Below are 23,527 nucleotides of genomic sequence, written 5' to 3' on the forward strand. Positions count from 1 at the left end.
CCTAGCGAGAAGCACCCACAGGTGTGGAGGGGCAGGCCACCCCTTCACCGGGCATGGTGGTGGGCGCCTGTAATCTCAGCTACTCAGGAGGCTGAGGCACGAGAATGGCGTGAACCCGGGAGGCGGAGCTTGCAGTGAGCTGAGATCGCACCACGGCACTCCAACCTGGGCAACAGAGCAAGACGCTGTCTCAAAAAAAACAAAACAAACAAACAAACAAACAAAAACAAGGTAATAATAAATAAATAAAAATAAAATAAGATTTTTATATCATTCTTTAAAACCTATGCAGTGGAATCTAAATATCATTACAATTTTATAACCACCATCATTCATTAAACATACATGAGCCAGCTCTTTTTTAACATTTATAGGTGCATGCACTGTATCTTTTTCTTATAATCATTTCCATTCCACTTTTGCCAATGAAATTTTATTTTATTTTTTCTAATTTTTTTTTTTTCTTTTTTTTGAGACGGAGTCTGGCTCTGTCGCCCAGGCTGGAGCGCAGTGGCCGGATCTCAGCTCACTGCAAGCTCCGCCTCCCGGGTTTACGCCATTCTCCTGCCTCAGCCTCCCGAGTCACTGGGACTACAGGCGCCCGCCACCTCGCCCGGCTAGTTTTTTGTATTTTTTAGTAGTGACGTGGTTTCACTGTGTTCGCCAGGATGGTCTCGGTCTCCTGACCTCGTGATCCGCCCGTCTCGGCCTCCCAAAGTGCTGGGATTACAGGCTTGAGCCACCGTGCCCGGCCTGAAATTTTATCTTAATATAATAATTGATAGGTCAGGTGTGGTGCCTCAGGCCTGTAATCCCAGCACTTTGGGAGGCCAAGGTGGGTGTATCACTTGAGGTCAGAAGTTTGAGATCAGCCTGACCAACATGGTGAAACCCAGTCTCCACTAAAAATACAAAAATTAGCCAGGCTTGGTGGGAGGCGCCTGTAATCTCAGGTATTCAGGAGCCTGAGGCACAAGTATCGCTCGAACCCTGGAGGCGGAGGTTGCAGTGAGCCTAGGTCTCGCCACTGCACTCCAGCCTGGATGATGGAGTGACAATCCATCCCAAGACAAAACAAAAATAATAATAATAATTACTTCCCTTAAAAGTCTTAAACTAATTACCATTTTACTTCACTGTAACAAAAATGAAATTGTACTTTTTTTCTTCCTACCAAAGGTTCTAAGTGTCAAAAAAATTATAAAGATTCATTTTATTATTATTATTATTTTGTTTTTTTAGATGAAGTCTCCCTCTGTCAACAGTGTCTCACTGCAACCTCCACTTCCTGGGTTCAAGCGATTCTCCTGCCTCAGCCTCCCAAGTAGCTGGGATTACAGGCACCCGCCAGACACACAGCTAATTATTATTTTTTTTTTTTTTCGAGATGGAGTCTTGCTCTGTCGCCCAGGCTGGAATGCAGTGGTGAGGTCTAGGCTCACTGCAAGCTCCACCTCCTGGGTTCACACCATTCTCCTGCCTCAGCCTCCCGAGTAGCTGGGACTACAGGTGCCCGCCACCACGCCCGGCTAATTTGCCCAGCTAATTTTTGTATTTTTAGTAGATACGAGGTTTCACCATGTTGGCCAGGATGGTCTTCATCTCCTGACCTTGTGATCTGCCAGCCTTGGCCTCCCCAAGTGCCAGGGTTACAGGCATGAGCCATCACTCCTGGCCTATTTTATTATTATAATTATTATTTCTCAATTGGTCAAAATGATATATTTAACATTTTAATATTATTAAACATACAAAAGGCCACACTTTGGCCCTCCTCTAGTCAAGCAGTTTCCTTCCTGGTGAAAGTCCATAGGCAGAAACATGCCTGTGAAGATCTCACCTTCTTTTCAGACCATGCTTTGGGTATCCAAATCCCTTGGATTTCCTGTTCAAATGGACTCCAGCCTGCTTCCAGAGCCTCTATCTCTTGCGTCCAAAGTCCCTTCCCGTCATCTGTCTTCCAAAGATGCAATGTGCTGCCTATCCACAAAATGTGGCCAAATGAGAGCAATTTGGTAAGGCTGGACAGAGCTTAGATATGCAAACTGGAGTGTCCACATGTGGGAACAGAAGACTTCTTATGATGTGGGACAAGGATGGCGGTGGGAACAGAACGGAACTGGCTGGGGACCTCCATCTGTACTGTTGACCCCGGCTTCTACATGTCAGTGGCAGGCTTGTTTATGTATAAACTGTTTTGGAGACCACTGGTCTTATGATGATGGTGGTTTGAATTAGGGTCATCACTGGAAGAGGCAATGAGAAATTGTCAGATTGGGATACAGTTTGAGTGTAAAACTAACAGAAGTTGCTGATGCTTGGTTGTGAATATAGGGAAAGAGAGAAGTTCAATATAATGCCTAAATGTCTTGAGCCCCTTGATAAATGGTAGTGTTATTTACTAAGATAGGGGAAAATGAGTATGTGGCAGGTATCTAGGATGGGGTGGGTGATGAGATATCATGTTAAGTCACAGATGCTTGTTGGATATCAAAAGAGTGATATCAAGTAGGCATTTAGATATATGTGTTTGGAGCTCAGTGAAATGTTGGTACTAGACATATGAATTTGGGAATTTCAATTAAGATGCTTTTAATAGGAAGTTATACAATGCTCAACTGAAAGTAGCTTATACAGTAAACATATTTATTTTGCCACTTAGCAAGTTCAGTTGACTTAGCAGCTGACCAATTGTAGCAAGAATCCTTCTTCCTGCTCTGCAATCCTCAATGTATTGGCAGTGTTGCTTTATGTGGTTGCAAGGCAGCTGCAATGGCTCAGGTCCTCACACAATGTCTTCATTCTGTGTCTAGTTCCGGAATGAAATACTTTTGTTTTGTTTTGTTTTTCATTATTTCTGGTCTTTTTTTTTTTTTTTTTTTGAGATGGAGTCTTGCTCTGTTGCCCAGGCTGGAGTGCAGTGTTGCAATCTTGGCTCACCACAACCTCCACCTCCTCGGTTCAAGTGATTCTCCTGCCTCAGCCTCCCAAGTAGCTGGGGTTACAGGTGTGCGCCACCATGCATGGCTAATTTCTGTATTTTTAGTAGAGATGAATTTTTGCCATGTTGGCCAGACTGGTCTCAAACTCCTGACCTCAAGTGATCCGCCTGCCTCAGCCTCCCAAAGTGCTGGAATTACAGGCGTGAGCCACTGCGCCTGACCCCCAAACATTATCTGACCACACTTAGATAACCACTGTTACATAATAATTAGAACTAAATGAAATAGCTATTGTAAAACTTACTAAGATCAGGCATAGTGGCACATGCCTGTAATCCCAGCACTCTGGGAGGCCGAGGCAGTGGATCACCTAAGGTCAGGAATTCAAGACCACGCTGGCCAACATGGGGAAACCCTGTCTCTACTAAAAATACAAAAATTAGCTGGGCATGGTGGTATACACTTGCAATTCTAGCTACTCAGGAGGCTGAGGCAGAAGAATCAGTTGAATCCGGGAGGCGGAAGTTGTGGTGAGCCAAGATCACACCACTGCACTCCAGCCTGGGTGACAGAGTGCAACTCTGTCAAAATAAATAAATAAATAATAAATTAATAAATAAAAATTTATTTATTAAATAATAAATAAATAAATAAATAAATAATAAAAATTTAAAAATAAATAAAACAAATAAGTAAAAACTTACTATGACCTCTTTTAAAATTGAACATTTTAATGGTTACCATAACAGACTTGTGGATTTGAGGTGATATTGTCTCATACTGTTTACCACCTGTTCTTCAAAATTTTCTTTGTGCAGTGTAGTCTACTACTTACCGTGAGAATGGTAGGATGGACAGTGGTTACTCTGGGACAGGTTTCTGTTTGTTTTAAACATTTAGAGCTGTCATCTCAGATGGGAAAGATAAGACAATAGTGAATGGCTTTCTAGACATAGACTGGAAAATCATCAAAACAGCAGACTCAGAAGAAACCACATAATTGAATACTTTGTGATGCTTGCCTCCTAATCAACTTCCAAGTCTGCACGCAGATTTTAGTACCAGGCCAGGTCCAGGTGGACAGCTCAGGTTATCTGCCTCAGTGTTCTCTCCTAAGAGGTTCTGAGCAGAGGGCCTAATGTCAACAGGGTTGGGGCTGGGGCTGGGCCAAAGGACAGAATGTAGCTTTCTACCTCTTTCTTAGAATTCCTGTTCTCTTTGTGTGGCTCCATAGAAACCACATTCCAGGGTTTATATGGAACAGAGCTGGTATCTTTTTAAATCTATTTGAGTCTTCAGGTAGCATTTGTTCTATTTTTTGCTAGCAGTTTTTAACAATTTAAGACAAAATCTTAGTTATATGTATGAATTAAATTGAAAGCTGTGTACTATCACACTGGCCTTTATTATTATTTTTGAGACAGTCTCACTCTGTCGCCCAGGCTGGAGTGCGGTGGCCAATCTCAGCTCACTGCAATCTCCGCCTCCTGGGCTCAAGTGATTCTCCTCCTGAGTAGCTGGTATTACAGCCATGCACCATCATGGCCTGGCTGATTTCTGTATTTTTAGTAGAGATGGGGTTTCACCGTGTTGTCCAGGCTGGTCTCGAACTCCTGGCCTCAAGTGATCCACCCGCCTCGGTCTCCCAAAATGTTGGGATTATAGGGGTGATCTACCACACCCAGCCACACTGGTCTTTAAAAAGAATAAAAAGTTGAAAGCTGTGATATTCTTTCTAAAAGTTAAACACTAAAAAGAACATGTTTACCTTTGAAATCGTTTTGTGACATGATTTTATGGAAGAGAATAATTAAATTCTAAGACTCTAGGGAATTAAAACTCAATAGTTTTAAAACTATTATAAAATAGTTTATCTCAAAGTATTTTTCTTTTTCCTTTTTTTTTTTTTCTCTGTTTTTTTTGAGATGGAGTATCGCTCTGTTACCCAGGCTGGAGTGCAGTGGTGCGATATCAGCTCACTGCAACCCCTGCCTCCCAGGTTCAAGTGATTCTCCTGCCTCAGCCTCCTGAGTAGCTGGGACTACAGGTGCCCACCACCATACCTGGCTAATTTTTGTATTTTTAGTAGAGATGGGGTTTCACCATATTGGCCAGGCTGGCCTCCAACTCCTGACCTTGTGATCCACCCGCCTCGGCCTCCCAAAGTGCTGGGATTACAGGCGTGAGGCATGGCACCCGGCCTCAAAGTATTTTTCTGTTGAGAAGTATGAAAGCCAGCCCATGAACTGCCATGGGGGAGGGCTGGGAAAAGCAGGTCATGCCAAATACTCCACCTAAGATAACACTTCATAATTTTTTACCAGATCTTCTCACTCTGCTCACTCAGATGTTGAACAAAAATTAAGACCCTAACATCTCGTATCATTGTGGACAGTGATGCCCTAACTCTAACTCCTTTGGATACTGTGACTTTGGGATACACATTTATTTTTTCCCTAAATTGATAGCCAACAACACAAACACTGAATCTCGTGACTGCCATTTTCACATCAATTTGAAATCCTGCTTTATCACTTTCAAAATGCTCATATATGGATGGGTTTGTTTTTCTATGTTTTTAAATATGGTTCTAAAGAGCTATTCTAAAAACTTATATGTGAACCAAGCCATGTTACTATATAGTTTCTATATTTTCCTACTGATTCTTGGAAATTTAATTATCTGAATAAAATTCAGAATCATTCAGTCTAGTTCCATGAAAAAAAAAAAACAAAACAAAACTGGGACCTAACCTAGTATTTAAGTTAATGTGTTGAACACTGCCATTAAAAAACATGTATGTTCCCAACCAGAAGAATGGTACATTTTACAATAGTTGGAAATATTTAAACTCAAGAATTACCTGTAGGATGTTGTTTGGTAATTCAAAGGAGAATAGAAAGTAATTTCATTTTCTATTTCTGCATATTGTGTTTTTATAAAGAAAACACACAATACACTTCTAGTCTAAATGTATCAGCCAATAAAAATATCTTCAATGTGGATTCAACCCAGAAACCAGAGAAAACCCCAGAAGGCTTAAGCAAAGGTAAGGTATTTTTAAAAATGGACCTCTTCCTAAAACCTAGAGCTAGGATACTTGCAGTCACCTAGATATTATATAATAAAACGATCTTCTACCCATGGACTATGCCTGTCTCCATGAATTAACCAATCCCCAAACTCTCCCCTGAGGCTGACTCTGGGGAACGCAGAGTAAATTAGCCACAGTGTCTTCCAAGTCTCTTGTTGCCAGTTAGGACAGATGGACATCAAAAGACAAGCTCTAGTGTTGTGGTTTTGAGGCAGAAATGAGAGAGAAGAAAATAAAATTTAAAAAGAGAAAAACAAGCTTTCTGTATTAGGCTGACTCACCCTAAAGGTGGCAGCAGGCAAAGCCTGGACCCAGGCAAAGTCTCAATAACATTATCAAAGAAGCAAAGGCTCGAAGGAATGTGCTGTGGAGACTCTCCCAGCACTCCCTCAACATAAGGATAAGAAAAGTTCCCCTTAGAATCCCACCTCCCTCCGTGTGATTGTACCTTGCTCTGCAAGTTTATGAGGTTATAGATTCCTGTTTTCTGTAACTAGTAACTTCAAGTATTCTGTTTTATCTAAGTAGCACAGTGAAAGTTTTAAGACATGCCTGAGCAGGCCTGTGCTGCAGCCATCTGGGCGCCACAGCAAAGGTTATGAGATAAGCCCATGCAAGGCTCTTTTGAGCAAACCTAGATAACAGCCATCTGGGCTGCATAAGCAAGGGTCATATGTGATCCTGAGTTATGCACCTATCACAATTTGATTAACTGCTTTTGTTTTGCCTCTGTATCCTGGCTTTTGCACCACTACATTTTGCACCACTGTAAGCTTGTTTCAAGTTAGCCCACCCGCTTTTAGAAGCCTGTATAAAAGTCAAATGCTGTCTTTGTTCTGGGCCCAATTTTTGGATGTTAATCCTCTGGGTCTGAGTGTACTCAATAAATCACCTTGTCTCACCCTGTGGTCTCTCTGGTCCTCCTTCATACCGGCAACAGCTTCTGTAACATCCAGTATACAGTGGAAGGAATGTTCAAGTGCACCTGCAAAATGATACTGGAATAGTATTCATTTCCTAATTTCAACCTATTTAAAAGTACTCTCTCCATCAAAGTTACTGACACAGGATTTTTCTTAGCCACATTGCCAACCGAGGACTTCCACAGCGGGTGACAACCCCCCACCTTGACCTCATTTAGCCCTGGGCCTGCCACTGGAGGTGCCCCGCCCTCTTGGCTGCCTGTATTATAGCTTATACCCATGTTCAGCGGTTCTAAGCACTTGTCCCGAGTCCAAGAAGAATGAGGATACACTGACAACTAAAGGGTGAGGATGGGTAGAAAAGAATTTTATTGAGCGAAAGAACAGCTCTCAGTGGAGAAGGGATGCAGGGAGTGGTCCCCAACTTCCACAGCAGTGTGATTTCTCTCCCACTGTGGCTGAGTCTGGGTCTTTTATGGGCTCAGAATAGGGGAGTACATGTCGATTGGTTTGTAAGTATGCAAAGGCACCACTCAAAGGTGGGCACAATAGTGTAAAAACCAATTAGAAAAGGACAGGTATATGCAAAATAGGTGAAGGGTTGGGATCAATTGGATGAAAGCACACCAAATGGGAAGACAGGTTCTCAATTCAGTATGAGGATTTAGCCGGGACTGTCTTTAGCTTTAAGGTTGTGTTTCACTGGGTACCCACCCCTATCTGCCTGGGCATTTGAACTGCCTCCAGCCACTATCATTACCTGACCAGGCTTCCACAACCCACCATCCCCAGTGAGGAAGGGCAGGGCTCCTGAAAATGAGCCAGCAATTCTCCTTCAAGTGGATGGAGATACAAGTCTTACCAGTACAGTCTCATGCACAATCACACATACAATGTCTCCACTTTGGTATCTAACCATGGCTGACAAAGCCACAGTGCTGTGTGTATCCTCTGGTGTCTGATGAAGTATGACTCCTGGCTAAAGGCTGTACCACATTCCCTGTACACATAAAGTTTCTATCCTGAGTGTGTCCTCTGATGTCTGATAAGGTTGGACTTCCGACTAAAGCCCCGCCCACACTTTCTGCAAATATAAGGCTTCTCTCCTGAATGTGTCCTCTGGTGTCTAATGAGGTGTGACTGCCGGTTAAAGCCTTGCCCACACTCCCTGCACACATGAGGCTTCCCCCCTGAGTGTGCCCTCTGGTGTTTAATGAGAGTTAACTTAGCACAAAAGCCTTGCCCACACTCCCTACACACAAAGGCACCTGAGTGTGCCCTCTTGTGCCTAAATAGGTTAGGCTTCTGCCGAAACCTTCTGCCACACTCTCTGCACATAAAAGGCTTTTCCCCTGAATGTGTCCTCTGGTGTGAGACAAGGGTGGACTTATCATTAAAGCCTCGTCCACACTCCCTGCATACAAATGGCTTCTCCCCTGAATGTGTCCTCTGGTGTGTGATGAGGGTTGATTTCCGGGTAAAGCCTCGCCCACACTCCATACATACAAATGGCTTCTCTCCTGTGTGTGACCTCTGGTGTTTGTTAAGGTTTGACTTCAGGCTAAAGCATTGCCCACACTCCAGGCAGGCATAAGGTTTAACCCCTGAGTGTGTCCTCTGGTGTGTTTTGAGGTTTGATTTCCAGCTAAAGTGACGCCCACATTCTATGCATACATAAGGCTTCTCTCCTGTGTGTGTCCTTAAGTGTCTGATGAGGTGTGACTTCTGGCTAAAGCCTTGCTCACACTCCCTGCAAATGTAAGGCTTCTCTCCTGAATGCGTCCTCTTGTGTCTGACCAGGTGTGAATGCTGGCGAAAGCCACGCCCACATTCTCTGCAAACATAAGGCTTTTCCCCAGTGTGCGCCCTCTGGTGGGTGATGAGGTTTGACTTCAGGCTAAAGCTCTGCCCACATTCCTTGCACACATAAGGCTTGAGCCCTGAGTGTGTCCGCTGATGTGTAAAGAGGTTCGACTTCCAAGTAAAGCCTCGTCCACAATCCTTGCACACATAAGGTTTCTCCCCTGAGTGTGTCCTCTGATGTGTGATCAGGTTTGACTTCCAGGTAAAGCCTCGTCCACACTCCCTGCACACATAAGGCTTTCCCCCAGAGTGCGTCCTTGGGTTTTTGATGAGGATTGACATACTGCCAAAGCTGTCTCCCCAGTCAGTGTACATGTAAGCTGTCTCCCCAGTTTGTGTCTTCTGGAGGCTAAGGAGGTTTGACTCCTTGATAAAGCCTGGCCCAAACTCTTCATATTTGATTTCTCCAAATCCTGAGATTTCTAAACCATGCAATACTTTGTCTGTTTCCTCAAGGTCTGCCTTCCTTTCAGGGCTGGGTCCTATATCCACCACTGTGTTGTCTTCCTCAGACCGTGCTGGCTGTTCTTCAGGTGGGCTGGAGAGTGCCTTTGAAGCGCCACTTTTGCTTACTCTCCCAAACAGGAGTCTGGAGTCTTCTCCCTCTTGAATCCCTTCTGTTTTGCCACTCAAGCAGAATGGATCCTGCTGTTGTTTCTGATCTTCCGGATAGTGTTTACCCAGCTGGAGAGGATTTCCTGCCCATAAACTTGAAAACAGCTGAGAGAGATGACTCAGCCACACATGTTGGCTGAGAGCTTGCTGACTGGAGAATATCAGAGGGCGGGAGGGACAAAGTCGAATTTCTGGCTTTGATTCTGCTGAAGAAAGAACATTTTCAGAGGAGTCATAGGTAAGGCTGTGTAGGCAATTTTGCCTTGCCCATTGGTCATTCATAATATATTTACATCACAAGCTATCCCCCAGGTAAACATCCGTCCCAGCACATCTATTTTTCATTTCACATCATGCATTACACTTTCTTTTTTTTTTTTTAAACAGAGTCATTCTTTCACCCAAGCGAGAGTGCAGTGGTGCGATCTCAGCTCACTGCAACCTCCGCCTCCTGAGTTCAAGCGATTCTCCTGCCTTAGCCTCCTGAGTAGCTGGGATTACAGAAGCCCGAGACCATGCCCAGCTAATTTTTGTATTTTTAGTAGAGACAGAGTTTCACCATGTTTGCCAGGCTGGTCTTGAACTCCTGACCTCAGGTCAGCCTGAGCCTCCCAAAGTACTGGGATTACAAGCGTAACCTACTGTGCCCAGCCCTATGCATTACATTTTCTTTTTTCTTTCTTTCTTTTTTTTTTAGATAGAGTCTCGCTCTGTCACCCAGGCTAGAGTGCAGTGGTGTGATCTCGGCCCATAGCAAGGTCTGCCTCCTGGGTTCACGCCATTCTCCTGCCTCAGCCTCCCAAGGAGCTGGGACTACAGGTGTCCGCCATCATGCCCAGCTAATTTTTTTTTTTTTTTTGTATTTTTAGTAGAGATGGGGTTTCACCGTGTTAGCCAGGATGGTCTCGATCTCCTGACCTCGTGATCCACCCGCCTAGGCCTCCCAGAGTGCTGGGATTACAGGCGTGAGCCACCATGCCCGGCCTGCATTACATTTTCTATTGCAGGAGTTGGCAAACTCATCTGACAGGGCAAATCCAACCTGAAACCTGTTTCTGTATGGCCTGCCAGCTAAAAATGGTTTTTACCTTTTTAAGGGGTTGAATTCAAAAGAGGGAGACAGAGAAAAGAGAGAGAGTAAGGAAGGAAGAAGAAGGAGGAGAAGGAAAAGGAGGAGAAGAAGAAAGAAGTGACAAATATTGCATGTGTTCTCAAAAACTTAAAATATGACGCCTGTAATTCCAGCACTTTGGGAGGCTGAGGCGGGCGGATCATAAGGTCGAGATCAAGACCATCCTGACCAACATGGTGAAACCCTGTCTCTACTAAAAATACAAAAATTAGCTGGCCATGGTGACATGCACCTGTAGTCCCAGCTACTTGGGAGGCTGAGGCAGAAGAATCGCTTGAACCCGGGAGGTGGACATTGCAGTGAGCCCAAATTGCACCACTGCACTCCAGCCTGGCAACAGAGCAAGACTCTGTCTCAAAAAAAAACAAAAAAGGAAGGGACAAACAAAATGAGGAGGAGAAAACAAATGAAAGCCATCTTAATTGGGAAGGAAGAAGTAAAAAAAAATATTTTGTTCACAGATTATATAATTTTGTATGTATAACATTTCAAAAAAGCAACTGAAAGTCATAACTGTACTTAGGTCATATAAGATAAATATATAAAAAACAATTATATTTCTATATACTAGCAATGACTATTCTAAAAATGAAACTGAGAAAACAATACTATTCACAATAGCATAAAAATAATAAAATGCTAAGGAACAAATGTGACAAAGTAGCACAAAGTTTGTAAACTGAAAATTAAGGCTGGGCATGTTGGCTCATGCCTGTAATCCCAACACTTAGGGAGGCTGAGGCAGGAGGATTGCTTGAGGCCAGAAGTTTGAGGCCAGCTTGGGCAACATAGTGGGATGAAAGAAAGAGAACAGAAAGAGAACGAGAAAAAGAAAGGAAAAGAGGAAAAGAAGAAAGATTTTTAAAAAGAAAATTAACATTGTTGAATGAAATTAAAGCTCCAAATAAATAGGGAGACAGTCATAGATTGGAAGGCTCACTATTATTAAGATGGTGATTCTCCCCAAAATTTATCTGCAGATTCAACATAATCATGGTATCAGAACCACAGCAGGCTTTTGGTTTTTTTCCCTTTTGGAAATTGACAATCTGATCCTAAAACTTACATTGAAATTCAAAGGACATAAAATAGACAAAACAATTTTTGAAAAAGAAAATAAAGTCGGGGAGTGTACATTTCTAACTTCAAGACTTAATATAAAGCTATAGTAATGAAGATAGTGTGCTACTGTCATAGGAGGAAGATGGAGATCATGGAACAAAATCAGGAGACTAGAAATGAACACTTAGATTCACAGTCAGCTGATTTTTGATAAAGGTGCCAAGGTAATTCAATGGAGGAAAGGATACTCTTTATATGACATCGTGAGGGCAACTGAATATTCATATGCAAGAAAATGAATTTAGACTTTCACCTCATTTGATACACAAAAATTAACTAAAATGGATTGTAGCCCTAAATGTAAGAGCTAAAACTATAAAACTTCTAGAAGAAACCAATGAAGAAAATCTTCATAACCTTGAGTTAAGAATAAAGTTCTTAGTTACAATACCAAAAGCACAACCCATTTTAAACAGTGGTAAGTTAAAATTTATCAGCATTTAAAACTTTTGTACCTGAAATGACACCATTGAGAAAATGAAAAGATAAGCCCTGTGACAGACAGGGAGAAATATCTGAAAATCCTATATTGATATAGGACTTGTGTCTTGAATATACTAAAAATTCTTACAAATCAATAAGAACACAATATAATTTTAAAATGAAGAAAAGAATTGAATAGGCATTTTACTAAAAAAGATATGCAAATGGTTAATAAACAATGAAAAGGGCCAGGCGTGGTGGCTCACGCCTGTAATCCCAGCACTTTGGGAGGCCAAGATGGGTGGATCACCTGAGGTCAGGAGCTCTCGACCAGCCTGGCTAGCATGGTGAAATCCTGTCTCTACTGAAAACACAAAATACAAAAATTAGGCCTAAAAAAAAAAAAAAAACAATGCAAAGATCATCATCATCAGCTATTCAGGAAACGCATTAAATGCACATGAAATACCACGACACACTGCTAGCATGTCTATAATCAAAATCAGTAACAATACCAAGTGCTGACAAGGATGTGGAGAAACTAAAACCCTAATATATTGGTAATAGAAATGTAAAATGGTACAGGCACTTTGGAAAACATTTTTCCAATTTTTTTTTTTGAGATGGAGTCTGTGTCACCCAGGCTGGAATGCAGTGGCACGATCTTAGCTCATTGCAACCTCCATCTCCCAGGTTCAAGCGATTCTCCTGCCTCAGCCTCCCAAGTAGCTAGGATTACAGGCACCTGCCAACACGCCCAGGTAATTTTTGTATTTTTAGTAGAGATGGGGTTTCACCATGTTGGTCAGGCTGGTCTCGAACCCCTGACCTCAGGTGGTCTACCTACCTCGGCCTCCCACAGTGCTGGGATTACAGGCATGAGCCACTGCACCCAGCCCCAATTTTTAAAACGGTTAAACATAAACATACCATACAACCAAGCAATTATACTCCTAATTATCTACCCAAGAGAAATGAAAACATATGTCCACACTAAGACTGGTATATGAGTGTTCACAGCAACACTATTCACAATAGCCAAAAAGTGGACACAATCCACATGTCCATCAACGGGTAAACAGAAAAACAAAATGTGGTATATCCATACAAAGGAATACTGTATAGCAATAAAAAATGCATTACTGATACATGCTGCAACTTGAATGAACATAAAAAACATTATGCTAAACAAAAAAATCCAAGTATAAAAGACTATATATTTCAGCCTGGCACAGTGGCTCACACCTGTAATCCCAGCACTCTGGGGAGGCTCACATGGGTGGAGTACAAGGTCAGGAGATCAAGACCATCCTGGCCAACATGGTGAAACCCTGTCTCTACTAAAATACAAAAAACTAGCCAGGTGTGGTGGTGTGCACCTGTAGTCCCAGCTACTCAGGAGGCTGGGCCAGGGGAATTGCTTGAACCTGGGGGGTGGAGGTTGCACCACTGTACTCCAGCCTGGCGACAGCAAGGCTCCATCTTAAAAAAAACTAAAAAGGAAAGACTATGTATTTCACAATGCCATTCATATAATATGTCTAGAAATAGCAAATCTATAGACAGTAAACAAATCAATGGTTTCCTCTAATGGGAGGAGGGATGAATGCAAATGGGCACATGAGAACTTTCTGGTGTGATAGAAATGTTGAATAGAGGTGACAATCATATAACCCTGTAAGTTTACTAAAAATTATTGAACTGTACACATACAGGTGCGGTGGTTCACACATGTAATCCCAGCACTTTGGGAGGCTGAGGTGGCAGATCACCTGAGGTCTTTAGAGTTTTCTAGGTATAGGATTATTTTCTAGGTATAGGATTTTCTACGTATCAGATTCTTGGCAAACAGAGATAATTTGACTCCCTCTTTTCCTATATGGATGCCTTTTATTTTTCTCTCTTTATTTATTTATTTATTTATTTTTTTTTTTTTTAATTTTTATTTTTTTTTGAGACGGAGTCTCGCTCTGTCGCCCAAACTGGAGTGCAGTGGCCGGATCTCAGCTCACTGCAAGCTCCGCCTTTGGGGTTCACGCCATTCTCCTGCCTCAGCCTCCGGAGTAGCTGGGACTACAAGCGCCCGCCACCTCGCCCAGCTAGTTTTTTTGTATTTTTTAGTAGAGACGGGGTTTCACCGTGTTAGCCAGGATGGTCTCGATCTCCTGACCTCGTGATCCGCCCGTCTCGGCCTCCCAAAGTGCTGGGATTACAGGCTTGAGCCACCGCGCCCAGCCTATTTTTCTCTCTTGCATGATTGCTTTCTCTAGGACTTGGACAATGTCTCTAGGACTCTAGGACAATGAGATCGCGCCACTGCACTCCAGCCTGGGCAACAACAGCGAAACTCTATCTCAAAAAAAAAAATTATTGAACTGTATACATACAATAACTAATTTTATGGCATGTAAATTATAACCTCAATAAAGCTATTTTAAATAGTGAGAGGCTAGGCGCAGTGGCTCACGCCTGTAATCCCAGCACTTTGGGAGGCCGGGGCAGGCAGATCACAAGCTCAGGAGATTGAGACCATCCTGGCTAACATGGTGAAACCCCATCTCTACTAAAAATACAAAAAAAAAAAAAAAAAAAAAATTATCCGGGCGTGGGCGGTGTGCACCTGTAGTCCCTGCTGGAGAGGCTGAGGCAAGAGAGTGGCGTGAACCTGGAAGATGGAGCTTGCAGTGAGCGGAGATCGCACCACTGCACTCCAGCCTGGGAGACAGCGTGAGACTGTGTCTCAAAAAAAAAATAAAATAAAATAATAATAATAATAATAATAATAATAATAATAATAAGTGAGAACTGGCTGGGCGCAGTGGCTCATGCCTGTAATCCCAGCACTTTGGGAGGCCAAGGTGGGTGGATCACCTGAGGTCAGGAGTTCAAGACAAGCCTGGTCAAGATGGTGAAACTCCGTCTCTACTAAAAATACAAAACTTAGCTGGGTGTGGTGGCACGCACCCGTAGTCCCAACTTCTCAGGAGGCTGAGGCAGAGAACTGCTTGAACCCAGGAGGAGGAGGTTGCTGTGAGCCAAGATCGTACCACTGCACTCCAGCCTAGGCAACAGAGTGAGACTCCATCTCAAAAAATAAAAATAAAAAAAGTGACAACTGAGGAATTGTATTCTAAAATGTCAGTGTTCAATAAATGTGATTCATCACATAAACAGAATTAAAAACCATATGATCATCTTAATAGATGTAAGAAAAGCATCTGATAAAATCCAATATCCCTGCATGATAAAAATCTTCAACAAACTAGATATCAAAGGAACATACCTCAAAATAAAAAGAGTTATCTGTGACAGACCTACAGCCAACTTCGTACCAAATGGGCAAAAGCTGAAACCATTCCCCCTAAGAACTGGAACAAGACAAGGATGTCTGCTGTTACCACTCATATTCAACTTAGTACTGGAAGTCCTAGAGAGAGCAATCATGCAAGAGAAAGAAATAAAAGGCATCCAAATAGGAAAAGAGGGAGTCAGATTATCTCTGTTCTCCAAGAATCCGATACCTAGAAAATCATATACCTAGAAAATAATCCTATACCTAGAAAACTCTAAAGATCCCTCCAAAAGACTCCTAAACCAGATTTTTAAAAAATTCAGTGAAGTTCCAGGATACAAAATCAATGTACAAAAATCAATAGCATTTCTATACACCAGTAACATTCAAGCTTAGAGCCAAATAAAGAACAAGATCCAATTTACAATAGCCACACGAATGCAAACACACAAAATACCTAAGAATACATCAAACCAAGGCTGTGAAAGGTCTCTGCAAGGAGAACTACAAAACACTGATTAAAGAAATCACAGATGACACAAAGGGAAAAACATTCCATGCTCACAGATTGTAAGAATCAATATAGTTAAAATGATCATACTGCCCAAAGCAATCTAAGATTCTATGCAATTCCTATCAAATTGCCAACATCATTTGTCATTCTAACATTCTAATTCTAACAGAATTAGAAAAAAACAATTCTAAAATTAATATGGGACTAACAAAGCCTGACTAGCCAAAGCAATCCTAAGCAAAAAGAACAAAGCTGGAAATATCACATTACCTGACTTCAAACTATACTAAATACTTTGTATAGTCTATACTTTGTGTCATCTGTGATTTCTTTAATCAGTGTTTTGTAGTTCTCCTTGCAGAGACCTTTCACAGCCTTGGTTTGATGTATTCTTAGGTATTTTGTGTGTTTGCATTCGTGTGGCTATTGTAAATTGGATCTTGTTCTTTATTTGGCTCTAAGCTTGAATGTTACTGGTGTATAGAAATGCTATTGATTTTTGTACATTGATTTTGTATCCTGGAACTTCACTGAATTTTTTAAAAATCTGGTTTAGGAGTCTTTTGGAGAGATCTTTAGAGTTTTCTAGGTATAGGATTATTTTCTAGGTATAGGATTATTTTCTAGGTATATGATTTTCTAGGTATCGGATTCTTGGAGAACAGAGATAATCTGACTCCCTCTTTTCCTATTTGGATGCCTTTTATTTCTTTCTCTTGCATGATTGCTCTCTCTAGGACTTCCAGTACTAAGTTGAATATGAGTGGTAACAGCAGACATCCTTGTCTTGTTCCAGTTCTTAGGGGGAATGGTTTCAGCTTTTGCCCATTTGGTACGAAGGCTATATTAACCAAAACAGCATGGCATAAGTACAAAAACAGATATATAGATCTATGGAACAGAATACAGAACCCAGAAGAAAACCACACACCTACTACCAACTGATCTATGAGAAAGTTGACAGAAATAAACAATGGGGAAAGGGCACCCTATTCAATAAATGGTGCTGGAAAAACAGGCCAACCACATGCAAGAGAATGAAACTGGACCCTTCCCTCTCATATACACAAATCAACTCAAGATGGATGAAAGACTTAAATGTAAGACCTCAAACTATAAAATTCCTAAAGGAAAACCTAGGAAAAACTTCTCTGGACATTGACCGAGGCAAAGAACTTATGACTAAGTCCTCAGAAGTGATTGTAGCAAAAAACAAAAATTGACAAATATGATTTAATTAAGCAAAAGAGCTTCTGCACTGCAAAAGAAACAATCAACAGAGTAAAGAGACAACCTACAGAATGGGAGAAAACATTTGCGAACTATGCACCTTATAAAGGACTAATACCCAGAATCATAAGGAACTTAAGCAAATCAACAACAAAAACCCAAATAACCCCATTAAAAAGTGAGCAAAGGGCCGGGCGCGGTGGCTCAAGCCTGTAATCCCAGCACTTTGGGAGGCCGAGACGGGTGGATCACGAGGTCAGGAGATCGAGACCATCCTGGCTAACATGGTGAAACCCCCTCTCTACTAAAAATACAAAAAATTAGCCGGGCGTAATGGCGGGCGCCTGTAGTCCCAGCTACTCGGGAGGCTGAGGCAGGAGAATGGCGTAAATCCAGGAGGCGAAGCTTGCAGTGAGCTGAGATCCGGCCACTGCACTCCAGCCTGGGTGACAGAGCCAGACTCCGTCTCAAAAAAAAAAAAAAAAAGCTCAAAATCACTAATCATCAGAGAAATACAAATTAAAATCACAAAGAGATCTTGGTACCAGTGAACGATGGGAAAAGAAAACCCACAATGAGATAGGCCATCTCACACCAGTCAGAATGGCTACTATTAAAAAGTAAAAAAAAAAAAAAAAAGATGTTGGTGAGGATGCAAAGAATATGGAATGCTTATATATTGTTGGTGGTCATGTAAATTAGTTAAACCTCTATGGCAAACAGTATGGAAATTTCTCAAAGAAATAAAAATAGAACTACCATTCAACCCAGCAATCCCAAGACTGGGAAAATAAATTGTTCTACCAAAAGACACCCACACTCGTATGTTTATCGCAGCACTATTCACAATAGTAAAGTCATGGAATCAACCTATGTGTCCATCAATAGTGGGTTGGATAAATAAAATATGGTATACACACACACCATGAAATACTATGCAGCCATAAAAAAAGAATGAACTAATGTCCTCTGCAGCAACATGGATGCAGCTAGAGGCCATCATCCTAAGTGAATCAATGCAGAAACAGACAATCAAACAACTTATGTTCTCACTTACAAGTGGGAGCTAAACAATGGGTACACATGGACATAAAGATGGAAATAATAGACACTGGGGACTCCAAAACAGGGGAAAAAGGATGGAGGTAAGGGCTAAAAAACTACCTATCAGGTACTATGTAAACTATTTGGGTGATAGATTCAATAGAAGCCCAAACCCCAGCATTCCATAATATACACATGTAACAAACCTGCACATGTACCCTCTGAATCTGAAATTAAATAAATAAATAAATAAAATGTCAATGTCATAAAAGACAGAGAAAGATTATTGAAATAATAATTTCCTTCCCTTAATAATAATTAAGGGAAGGTAAACAGACATGATATGAAAATGAACTAACTAACCTTGGACTGGATTATGTTCTGGAAAATAAAAAAACATATTATTCCATAATGTTGACAAAATTATAATACAAATGGTAGATAATAGGCAAAATTATTGTATCAAAGTTAAGTTTACTGAGGCTGATAACCACACTGGTTATATGAGAGAATATTAATATTCTTAGAAAATTCACAGAAGAAGTTTTAACAAACACTTACAGGCCAGGTGCAGTGGCTCACACCTGTAATCCCAGCACTTTGGGAGACCAAGGTGGGCAGATCACGAGGTCAGGTGTTCAAGACCAGCCTGACTAACATGGTGAAACCCCATCTCTACTAAAAACACAAAAATTAGCTGGGCATGGTGGCATGCACCTGTAATCCCAGCTACTTGGGAGGCTGAGGCAAGAGAATCGCTTGAACCCAGGAGGTGGAGGTTGCAGTGAGCCGAGATTGTGCCACTGCACTCCAGCCTGGGTGACAAACCGAGACTCTGTCTCAAAAAACAAAAACAAAGACAAAAACAAAACAAATACATATGAACACACATATACATATACACATACATACATACGTACTGAGAAAGGGGAAGGAGAAAGGGCATGCATGCAAAAGAGCACATGAATAAATGAGAAAGCAAACTAAGTAAAACAGTAGGTCATTTTATGATGCCGTTTATATAAGAACATATATGCCACATGTCTTAATCTGTTTTGTATTGCTATAACAGAATACCTGAGACTGGGTAATTTACAAAAAAGTTTATTTGGCTCGCAATTCTGGAGGCTGGATGGTAGCCCATTTGGTGAGGGTCTCGTGCTGCTTCAAATCACAGCAGAAAGAGGAAGGGAAAGCAAGCGCATGCAAAGAGGCCAAACATCAGAGGAAGCCTTGTTTTATAACAACTTGATAACTAACCCAGTCTGCATAAGCCATTCAAGAAGGCGGAGATGCCACAACCAAATACCTCTTAAAGGCCCCACCACCTTTCAATATTGTTAAATTGGCAATTAAATTTCACCATGAGTTTTGGTGGGGACAAATCACATCCAACTCACTGCACCATATATATTTATTCTACTATTTTTATTTTTGCAAATATTCTGTAATTTTGAAGCAATTTCTAAAAATCAATTCAAAAATAAGTATGAGGAAGCCCACTAACAAAAATGCCAGCAGACTGAAGTGGTCACAAGAACCCTCCAGAAGAAAATAATACGACTGGATAAAATACAACAAATAACTATTCAAAGGCACCGGAAAATATACACAACTAGCCAGAACATGGGGAAGAGTTTATGCTAAAAAAAAATCACAACAGAAAGGGGTAATAATTTTGTTTGTGGCTTTCTTGCCTGAGAGCACTCCTAATACCTATAGAAACAAGAGGAGGGGAGGGGAGGGGAGAAGAGGGGAGAGGAAGGGAGGGGAGGGGGAAAGAAAAAAACAATAACTGAAATTTTAAAAGTCATTAGACAGGTTTAGTAGCAAACAGAAAAAGAAAATAGATTAGTGAATTCGAAAATAAATTAATTAGAAATTACCTATATCCAACCACCCCTCAAAAAAGAGAGGAAAAAGATTGAAGAAAAATGAACAGAAGCTTATGAGATACTATGAATCTTCAGAAACACATTTCCAGTGGTCCAATATACAGGTAAATTGGAGTCCTAGAATGAAAGGAAAGAGTAAAAGGGACAGGAAAAATATTGAAATAATAGCCAAGTATTTCTCACAGTGAGTAGAAAATATAACTTAGAGAGCCAAGAAGCTTCATGATGTTCAAGTAGTAGAAACACAAAGAAAACAACTCTTAGAAACATCAGAGTCAAACTGTTAAAGGCCAAAGATAACGAGAAAATCTTGAAGACAGCCAGAGAAGATCAAAATAGAAAAGAACAATATAATAATTACTCAACCAAAATTATAAAGCTATGAAAGCCAGAAGACACTGCAATGCTAGAGAAAAATATGTTAACCAGCGATTCTATCTCCAGTTAATTTTCGCAAACTGGAGAGGAAATAATCTTTTCAGATTAAAATAGGAAATCCAAAGCTGGGTAACTGTACTAAATGTTAAAGGAAGTCCTTCAGGATGAAGGAAAATGGTATCAGGTGGCAACTTGTATCTACATTAAGGAGTGAAGAGTATAAGAAATGTGACAGATATAAAGCACACACACGTATTTCTACAAATATGTATTTCTTTAAAAATACGTATTACTATATAATGGCTTAAAAATTGTAACACTGTAGTATTCGGTTTAGGATATTTACAGAAATAACGTATATGACAACAGCACTAAAGATGAGGGGAATGTACACATACTCTTGTGAGATTCTTACATTACCTTAAACAAATAATAACTAAGTAAACTGGTTTAAGTTAAAAATACACATTGTAAGCCCTGGAAAGTCATAAACACACACAAGGCAGATACATAGTTAGATAGCTGAGAAAAATTTACATGAAGATCTAAGAAGGAGCCAGGTGCAGTGGCTCACGCCTGTAATCCAAACACTTTGGGAGGCTGAGGCAGGCGGATCACTTGATGTCAGGAGTTCGAGACCAGACTGGCCAACATACTGAAATCCCACCTCCATTGACAATACAAAAATTAGCTGGGTGTAGTAGCGTGCGCCTCTAGTCCCAGCTACTCTGGAAGCTGAGGCAGGAGAATCACTTGAACCCACCAGGCAGAAGTTGCACTGAGCCAAGATCTCACCACTGCACTCCAATCTGGGTGACATCACCACTGCACTCAAGTCTGGATGACAGAGTAAGACTATGCCTCAAAAAAAAAAAAAAAAGCAGGGGGGATCTAAACAGTATTTTATTGGCCGGGCGCGGTGGCTCAAGCCTGTAATCCCAGCACTTTGGGAGGCCGAGACGGGCGGATCACGAGGTCAGGAGATCGAGACCATCCTGGCTAACACGGTGAAACCCCGTCTCTACTAAAAATACAAAAAAAACTAGCCTGGCGGGGTGGCAGGCGCCTGTAGTCCCAGCTACTTGGGAGGCTGAGGCAGGAGAATGGCATAAACCCGGAAGGCGGAGCTTGCAGTGAGCTGAGATCCAGCCACTGCACTCCAGTCCGGGCGACAGAGCGAGACTCTGCCTCAAAAAAAAAAAAAAAAAAAAAAGTATTTTATTAAAACATTAAAACAAAGGTAGGCTAAAGAAAATAGAGCAAGTAGGCCGGGCGCGGTGGCTCAACCCTGTAATCTCAGCACTTTGGGAGGCCGAGAGGGCGGATCACGAGGTCAGCAGATCGAGACCATCCTGGCTAACAAGGTGAAACCCCGTCTCTACTAAAAATACAAAAAAAACTAGCCGGGCGAGGTGGCGGGCGCCTGTAGTTCCAGCTACTTGGGAGGCTGAGGCAGGAGAATGGCATAAACCCGGAAGGCGGAGCTTGCAGTGAGCTGAGATCCGGCCACTGCACTCCAGCCTGGGCGACAGAGGGAGACTCCGTCTCAAAAAAAAAAAAAAAAACGAAAACAGAGCAAGTAAAAACACACTAGACAGAGAAAACAAAGAAAAATCTGGCAAAAGTAGAATAACCTTACTTATCAACAATAACATTTGAGTGCTAATGCACTCAATACTCCAACAAAATGTGGAGATTGGCAAACTGGATAAAGAAGAAAAAATCAACTATATGCTGTCTATTAGAGACTCATTTTAAATACAAAGATGCAAATAAAAAGATTGAAATATAAAGAATGGACAAAGGTATGCCATGGGAAGAGTAAATACTAAAAAGCTGGAATGGGCCGGACGTGGTGGCTCACATCTGTAATCCCAGTACTTTGGGAGGCAGAGGCAGGTGGATCACCTGAGGCCAAGAGTTCAAGACCAGCCTGGCCAACATGGTGATACCCTGTCTCTACTAAAAATACGAAAAAATTAGCTAGGCGTGGTAGCAGGCATCTGTAATCCCAGTTACTCAAGAGGCTGAGGCAGGAGAATCACTTGAACCCAGGAGGCCTTTAAGAGGTGTTTGGTCATGGCATCTCTGAGCCACGCCCAAGATCGTGCCATTGCACTCCAGCCTGGGCAACAAAAGCAAAATTCTGTCTCAAAATAAAAAAAAAAAAAGCTGGAGTAGCTATATTAATATCAGATAATAGACCTCAAGACAAGGGGTATTGCTAAAAACAAAGGAGGAAATTCCATAATGATAAAAAGGTCAAGAAGAAGATGTAACAATTATTAATGTACATGTGCCTCGTAACAAAATTACTAACTGTATGAATCAAAACTTTAGAGATCACTACAGAGACACAGACAAATCCACAATGATATGTTAACACACCTTTGCAGTAATGGATAGAAAAATCAGACCAAAAACTCAGTGAGGATATCAATTATCTGAACAATATTACTAACATGACCTAACTGACATTTATAGAATAGTACCCTCAACAACTGCAGAATAAACATTCCTTTTAATAGCTCATGGAATGTTCACAAAAATAGACCATATGCTGTGCTATAAAATTAATTTCAACAGATTTTGAAAAATTGAAAATATACAGAATACTTTCTCTCAACAAAATACAATTAAATTGAAAACCTTATGAAACATTTAGAAAATATCTGAATATCTGGAAATTAAGCAGCTCACTTCTAAACAACCAATAGGTTAAAAAATAAGAAAAATTAGAAAATATTATGAACTAAATGATAATGAAAACGCCACACACCAAAAGTTGTAGGATTCAGCTAAAGCAAGGCTTAGAAATAAATGTACAGATATATATGTGATTGTAGTAGAAAAGAAGGTCTATACCAGCGACCTAAGCTTCCACCTCAGGAAGTAAGAAGAGGAGGAAATTAGACCCAAAGAAAGTAGAATGGAGAAAAAGATACAAATAAAAATCACTTAAATGTGATATAGATTAATAATACAGAAAATCAATGAAACCAAAAGTTGATTCTTTGCAAAAATCCACAAAATTAATAAACATTTAGATAAAATACTCCC

At 41.1% G+C, this 23,527-nt stretch overlaps 1 protein-coding gene across 2 annotated transcripts in view; it reads right to left on the reverse strand.

Annotated features, from left to right (window-relative positions):
• Positions 1–7,300: 7,300 nt before the first annotated feature.
• Positions 7,301–23,527, reverse strand: part of ZNF875 (zinc finger protein 875) — a 32,333-nt gene continuing 16,106 nt past the window's right edge. Inside the window, exon 5 of one of the 2 annotated variants that reach the window (XM_023229370.1) lies at positions 7,301–9,640. In XM_023229370.1, the coding sequence (XP_023085138.1) occupies positions 7,977–9,640 (1,664 nt within the window). In that variant the 3' untranslated portion in view covers positions 7,301–7,976. Of the gene's footprint in view, positions 9,644–23,527 lie in introns of both variants that reach the window. The other variant, XM_023229369.1, reaches the window with a different exon arrangement.

Source organism: Piliocolobus tephrosceles, chromosome 21 (assembly GCF_002776525.5).
Source record: "Piliocolobus tephrosceles isolate RC106 chromosome 21, ASM277652v3, whole genome shotgun sequence".
Taxonomy (NCBI): domain Eukaryota; kingdom Metazoa; phylum Chordata; class Mammalia; order Primates; family Cercopithecidae; genus Piliocolobus; species Piliocolobus tephrosceles.